We start from the raw sequence: 7,370 nt of genomic DNA, 5'->3' as shown, positions 1-7,370 counted from the left end.
TACAATGAAAACATTGGTGGTAATTAATCAAGTAACAATGTAAGATGGAACCCATATCTTTTTTACAATGAAAACATTGGTGGTAATTAATCTAGTAACAAAGTTAGATGGAACCCATATCTTTGTTACAATATAAACCTTTGTGGTAATTAATCAAGTAGCAAAGAATAAAATGGAACCCATATCTTTGATACAATAAAAAACCTTTGTGGTAATTGGTCAAGTAGCAAAGTAAAAGGGAACCCATATCTTTGTTACAATGAAAACATTAGTGGTATAATTAATCAAGGAACAAAGTAAGATAGAACAATGGTTCTTGTATTTTAAAACTTTGGCTTTTTAAAGTTGTTTAATCTCCCCAATTAGTTGCGCCACTGATTTCAGGAGCCATTATTTCCAAACAAGGATTATGGCTTTTTTCTACCACTTGGTGTTATAATTGGCACAAAATAAAAGATTAAGTGTTTAAGATCCCTTCCCATCAAAAGCACAAGCTCTGCAGGAGGGAAGGCACACCACACCTTTTTTTCCGTCCGCACAACAAATGATGCACAATTATAAATTGGTGGGTGGTTATTTCTTCCAGCCACAGTTTTTTTGTCCGGGTGTTGCTTCTATAGCTTTCAACTGTATTTTTGATTTCTATTCCATATAATACTTTTCAGGCAACGTCATGTTTTTCAATATGGGTTGATTTTCGTTCGGACCGTACACTTTTCTGGTGTTTTCTTTTTTTACTCCTGCATCTTTTAGGTTATATACTACAGGCTGAAAGTAGGGTTTCAAATCAGAATTCCGTTGCGCGGTGACAGCTTCAGCTTGCGCCATTTCATTGCGCTATAATTACTAACAAGAAAAGCAATTAAATCCTCACGGAATTGCGCAGAATTGTGCTGAATAGTGTGCAACGGAATTGCTTTGTAAAGACTTTTCCATCTAAAAATTAATAATTTTAAATTATAGCTTATTTATGTACATAGCAGATATACAAGAATGGAAAAGGATAAAAGTTATCTCTGTAGAGTTTTTAATCATCAGTCCCTTGAAATTTTTCAATATCTTTAATATCTTAAAGTTTCTTGTTGTTAAGCTATTAATCTAATCAGGGGCGTACGAGGGCTTTTGTTTTTTTTTGGGGGGGGGGGGCATAATTTGCGCGCGTAAGCGTGCAAAAAATTTTGTTGGGTCCCCTCCCTTCGGCAATATTGTGCCCCCCCTTAAAAACCCCTCTTTTGAAAAAATATTGATACCTTTTTTAAATTTTTTTGTCCCCCCCCCCCCCCCACCTGGACTTGTTTTGTTTACCATAAAGATTACATTTTTGGCGGGTCGGGTAACTCGTTTTACTTCTAAGCTCGCTTAGATGACAAATGGGACCCTGCGGTATAAATAAGTAAACTTTATAAATTTATCACTTAAATCCATCACAGCTAACTAAATCAATAATCACAGCATCATTAAAAATTATATATTTACTAATAAACGAAATTTCTTCTGAAATTTTTAGATAGAATTTACTCAATCTACATTTTAACCAAATCTTTTAAGCTACAATTTTCTGGGATTTGCTTGCTCAAACATTTCAATGATTTTTTTCAGTAGAGAGCTCAGACAGCCTTATAGGGTGTAAAGCTATAAGTGCAAGATCGTTAAGTCTGCTCTCCGACATAGTATACATCTTGTTTAATGAAGTATTCTCTTTAGAAGGCTAAAACTTTTCTCTCCTTGTATTAACAGTGAATTTAGACAAATCCTTAATCTTTGTCATTGTAAGGTGTTACTTTCTAAACGTAGTTTCCTTTTAATATTGTATTTACAGGCGGGGCACTGCACCCCCAGAACTCCCAGGGGGCAAGAGGACTACTGCCCCCCCCCACTGTGCCTGGCCTGAGGAAGGGGAATGCAGGCAGATGTAATATTAAAAGAGCGTCCCCATGGGTCCTCTCAGCCTCTCAGGGGGGCACGCGTATAGGAGGGTGGGGGGCGCGGGGCGCGGCCCCCCTAGCACGCCACTGAACCTATAAATAAACAATTTTACATGAAACATTTTTTGATTAAAATTGTAAATTTCATTTGATTAAAATTAGATATTTTGGTACAGTGAGAGTCAGGAAGACAGCATTACAGTGTATTAGATGTCGTTACGAATCCATTTTTTTATTTAGTACCTTTTTAAATTTCTTATTTAGTTAAAGCAGACCCAGAGTCTAAAAGTCGTCTTCCTATGCCAGATAACTTTTCTGGTTATTATGCTACATATGAATATTAAAAAATCAACAGATTAAGTTTAAATTAAATTTGCTTAGCATTTGTGACTGAAATATTAGTGAAATTCAGTTTACTTTATGTCACTACCAAAGTTTAAATGATTTTTTTTTACTCAATGTTGTTGAACGAAATTGCGCAATTAATTAATCCTTATTGCGTTCCATTAGCCTTAAAATGAATATTCTCAAAATAATAATTAAATATTGAACGGAATTGCGTGCTAAAGTGTGCAATTGCGCACAATTCCATTGCATTTATCGTGTGCGTGTATAACGGAATTGTGCGCAAGTAAAATCCACTTGCGTTGGAAACACATACTTGCAGTTTTAGAATCTGTACTAAAAATTAAGATTTTTTGGTAGAGAACATAGCAATTGGTTTTGATTTGATTGAGAGATTATGAAATAACAATTTTAACCATTATATAACAACGTACTTGTGGCACAATAATTCAAATAATTTAAAGTACTTAGCAAGGAAATTAAGCAATGCCAGACGAAACAAAAAGGTATGGTCGGACGAAAAAATGGTGTGGTGAGCCTCCCAAAGTGAATAAATTTACTTTGTGTGCACAGTTCGCACAGTGCCTCTCCTAGTTTCATCATTTAATATTTATCTCAGGAAAAGTGTTTGAATGTCGTCTTTCAAAAATTTTTTCTTAAAAATAATGTTTAAATTGTCAGCGCGGTAGTTGCGCATATTTGTAAGAATTTTAGACAAAAGTAAACAAACTCGTGAGTAATCCAATTTTTTCTAGTATTAATTAATTTTAGACTTTTTAATATATTTGAATTGGCAGCAAAACTACCAAGAATTAGTTATAAAGAAATAAACGTTATTAATCAATCAGCAAAAATTTGCTTCAAGCGAAATTATTTCAAAAAATATGAAATATATAAACCTTGAAAATAAGTTTAACGTTAATTTAGGTAAAATGAAAGCTGAAGATGATATTTTTATCAATTGTGAAATGAAAGAAGAAATTAAAACAGAACTGGATCCAGAATGTGTTATGACTGATGGCTCGATTCTGAAAATTGAGAAGAAAGAGGAATATTTTAACCAGAAAGGTATATATCCCGGGAATTTCCTAGTATACGATTTTTGCCCCCCCCCTGCCTCTTATTATTTTGTACATGGATCTTAAATGTTAGACATGGATATAGTTGACCATGTGGCCGCAGCGCCCGGCCCCGCCGCCCCGTAGCCTGTCTTAGCTGCGGCGCTCGGCCCCCTAGCATGTCCTAAAGTGTCTTACCTTGACCTAACCTAAAATTATTGAAATTGAAGGCCCGTCCCGGCCGCAGCGCTCGGGCCCCCTAGACTGTCCTAGCCGCAGTGCTCGGGCCAGAAATTGTCTTGATCTAACCTAACCCTAAAACAAAAAATAGCTTAAAGTTAATGGTCATGTACAAAATTGATAGGGGGGAATGGGGGGGGGGGTCCAAAAATTGTATACTATGAAGGACCCGGAATATTTGTATAAAAATAATTTAAATCGAGGGCCGCTGCGCTCGACCCCCTAACCAGTCTAGTCTTAGTGCTCGACCCTGCAATTGTCCTAACCTAATCTAACCCTGAAATAAATAAAAAATACTAATTTTGATAGGAAGGCGGGAGGTAAAAAATCTTTTTCTAGGATTTAGGGGTTGGGGGGTGGTTATCCCTACCCTGTCCCCCACTGATATAGGATGATATATATATATAAATAAATATAACAGAACATCAATTACGAAACAATTATGTTTGTTTAGAAGACAAACTGGAAGCTGGATTAGATCCTCTGGATGATAAAATGTATTTTGAAGTAGATCCTCTTCATTTTCAACCTCAATGCAATTTAACTATCATAGGTATTATTGTTGCCAAAAGAACTTTTTTTTTATTCAACTTGACAACTTTTTTTCATTGAATTTCTTCAGATCATTCGATTTCGGTGAAGGGATTGCCAGAAAAGATTACAGGTACTTTAAATATTTTTTATCATTTCAAAGTACAAGTTTGATGCCCGTGACTGCATTTTTTTTCATTTCTTAAATGAAATTAAAAAAAATTTTGGTACAACAATTCACAAAGGCTGATAAGGTTAAGCAGTTGTTTTTAAAATTATCTTTCAGTCCGAACGTTTTGACAACATTAAATGTTACCTTAACGTAAGTTGCAACATTTCACCTGCAACTAGAATTAGAATAAATTTGATATGTTTTCGTATTTGAATTATTTTGCAATTTACATTCACTGTTCAGGTTCGAGGTTTCCCTGCACTGAGTGTGAACATTCTGCTAAAACAGTTGCAAGCTTGACACGACACAGAATGATTGTTCATGAAGGAGTTCGTTTCCAATGTTTTGAATGTGAATTTAAATCAACAACATCATCACATTTGAAAGAACACAGAAAAATCAAGCACGAAGGTAATGTTGCAAAATGTTACAAATATTTGATTTTAATTTCGAATATTAAGCTTCTGTCAGAATTAACTTTTAATATATAAATTGGACAAAAAAAAAACTTATCAATTAAATTAAATTACAGTTTAAACAGTGTACACTTGGTATATAATGTTAATTCAAAATGTTTCAATTATAGGTATACGGTTTCCCTGTGATCTGTGTAGTTATGCTGCGACTAGAACAGCAGATTTGAAAAAGCATAAAGAGAATATTCACGAGGTATTTTCAGTTTATCCTTGACTGTTAATTTGAGGCCATAAGATGTTCTCCTTGATTTTTGATTTAGATTTATTTCTAGATAAATGTAAACAATTCCTAGACCAGCATTTCTGACAGAATGGGATTCTTTGCAAAATATAATTTTAGTCAATTCTTTAGTTTGGGGTTGGGTTTAAAATACATTTGGGACTGACCATCTAGATATATATGTGATTTATGAATTATATAACTTAAGTGGAATATTAATAAAAATTGTGGTAAATACTCTTAAAAAACGTTATTTGAGTTTACATGAATGTAATGGTTGAGGATAATGGTTCGACATTCGACAAATTGTTTTCTGTAAGGGGGTTCAGGATGAGAGGGAGGGTCTTGGGAGAGAAATAGGGAAGGGGTTCAGGATGAGAGGGAGGGTCTTGGGAGAGAAATAGGGGAGGGGTTCAGGATGAGAGGGAGGGTCTTGGGAGAGAAATAGGGGATGGGTTCAGGATGAGAGGGAGGGTCTTGGGAAAGAAAAAGGGGAGGGGTTCAGGATGAGAGGGAGGGTCTTGGGAGAGAAATAGGGGAGGGGTTCAGGATGAGAGGGAGGGTCTTGGGAGAGAAATATGGGAGGGGTTCAGGATGAGAGGGAGGGTCTTGGGAGAGAAAACAATTATGATTTTTAAGCTTTTGCAATTTCAACATGACATACATTTCTTTTTATACTATTCTAAAAGTTACTATTTTATTATATTACATATACATTTTTGTTCAATCTTTAAGTTGTTGCATTCTGCATATCTTATAAAATGTTTAATATAGAGATAGTATTCAAATAATTTCGTTTTTTAATTAATTTAGGGTATTCGGTATCCATGCAGCTTTTGCGGTTTTGCAGCCACGGAAAAGGGTCACTTAGCAAAACACATTAAAAGTAAACACACTGTTCTTGATGTAGATGGTCCAAACCAAACTCCTAACCACAAAGCTCAATGCCACCTATGTGAATTCTCAACAACCTCAAACTCGCATTTAAAACAACACATTAAGAATAAACATGAAGGAATTCGATTTCCCTGTGATATATGTGACTATGCGGCAACAAAAAAGTCAGACCTAAAGAAACACAAACAAAATATTCATGAAAGAATTCGTTATCCTTGTAGTGAATGTAAATATATAGCAAATGAAAAATGTGCTTTAACAAAGCACAGGAAAAACAAGCACCCAGATTTAATTTAGATGTATATTATTTATCAAAATAAAGCAGAACATTTAATTTAAGATTAATCAATATAAAAAATATTAAAATTATTATTTTTATATAAAAATAAGCAATCTCTTCAGGTGCAGAGTTGTCTGTTCAATCATATCTTTGAAAATTTCTGTTCAATCTCGTTTGCGAGAATTCGATAAGCCATTCGAAAAAATCGAAAACATAACCTTCTAACTTTCGTTGTAAATTCAATTTCTTTCGATAAACCATTTTTTTGGACCCAACTTTTTGAACATTTTTAGAATACTTTTTAGCTAAGAAGTTGAAGAATTTATATAACAATTTTGATATTTTCATAAGGTGGTAGGCGATTATATCAATATGTAGACCACTTTTTTATTTAAGTTTTAATTGTTAACAAGCTTTTTTCGAATGACAAGTTTACAAGTTATTAAAGAGAAGCTTTTGTGTTTTTGCGTATCCATGCTATTTAAAAGTTTGATATAAATCAAAATTGAAATCGAAAGTCGTCTTCATTTAATTGATATAATCGCCTACCAAAAATATACGAAAATATATTTGAGGTTATCCGCATTTTTCCATCAAATTGAAGTATATTATCAAAACATGTTGAACATTTATCCTTTTTTAGAGTATTTCCCAAAATTAAAGTTTTGTTCTCTGTTTTAAATTAAATATGTTCTTTTTCTCAATCTGCTCTATAGATACATGCTATGTAAGACATGGTTATATTGATGATGTAACTGTGTTACTTACATCATCAATTACATTTTCCTTATCTTTCCTTTCTTAAGCCTTTGTTTTTCTCTCTGTTCATTTTAAATAAATCGAGCGACCTTGTTTAGATCTTGATATTGATCAAGATCTTGATATTGATCAAGATCTTGATATTGATAAAGATCTTGATATTGATCAAGATCTTGATATTGATCAAGATCATGATATTTATTATTATCATATTGTCGTAAACTGGAGCAACTTACTCATATCATTTTTAATCACTAATTCAAAATTATTTTGTACAATTCTAAAACCATCAAAGTTAAAAAATGTTTTTTTGGCCTTTATATTTTCCCTTAGGGTACTTTCCCAGTACTGAATAGACTAATTGACCCACCCTGAGAAAATACATAAATGATCCCACTAACTCACACCCTTCCCCCCCCCCTCCCTTCCCCTTCTTGGCTCGACCCCGGTATTCTGTCTTCGCTGAT

General features: G+C 33.9%; 1 protein-coding gene across 2 annotated transcripts; it reads left to right on the top strand.

The window, feature by feature from the left end:
* The first annotated feature begins 3,176 nt into the window (after nucleotides 1-3,176).
* On the top strand, nucleotides 3,177-6,209 carry LOC111699699 (zinc finger protein 64 homolog, isoforms 1 and 2). Of its 2 annotated transcripts, XM_023470423.1 has the most exons (6): nucleotides 3,177-3,338; nucleotides 4,023-4,121; nucleotides 4,191-4,232; nucleotides 4,515-4,682; nucleotides 4,858-4,940; nucleotides 5,781-6,209. In XM_023470423.1, exons 1-6 carry the CDS (start codon nucleotides 3,203-3,205, stop codon nucleotides 6,159-6,161), a joined length of 909 nt encoding a protein of 302 aa, XP_023326191.1. In that variant the 5' UTR covers nucleotides 3,177-3,202; the 3' UTR covers nucleotides 6,162-6,209. The 2 variants fall into 2 exon arrangements, with proteins under 2 accessions (XP_023326191.1, XP_023326192.1); XM_023470424.1 differs by lacking the exon at nucleotides 4,191-4,232.
* Nucleotides 6,210-7,370: the final 1,161 nt, after the last annotated feature.

The sequence above is a fragment of the Eurytemora carolleeae genome, unplaced genomic scaffold (assembly GCF_000591075.1).
Source record: "Eurytemora carolleeae unplaced genomic scaffold, Eaff_2.0 scaffold324, whole genome shotgun sequence".
NCBI lineage: Eukaryota > Metazoa > Arthropoda > Copepoda > Calanoida > Temoridae > Eurytemora > Eurytemora carolleeae.
Note: the sequence above shows the minus strand (reverse complement) of the source record. Positions and strands in the feature narration are given on the sequence as shown.

Bases quoted from the DNA above. Each gene is read 5' to 3' on its own strand.
- LOC111699699 (XM_023470423.1), top strand. From the start codon at position 3,203: ATGAAAGCTGAAGATGATATTTTTATCAATTGTGAAATGAAAGAAGAA. The intron at 3,339-4,022 runs GTATATATCCCG...ATGTTTGTTTAG, and splicing joins GGAATATTTTAACCAGAAAG to AAGACAAACTGGAAGCTGGA. The intron at 4,941-5,780 runs GTATTTTCAGTT...TAATTAATTTAG, and splicing joins ATAAAGAGAATATTCACGAG to GGTATTCGGTATCCATGCAG.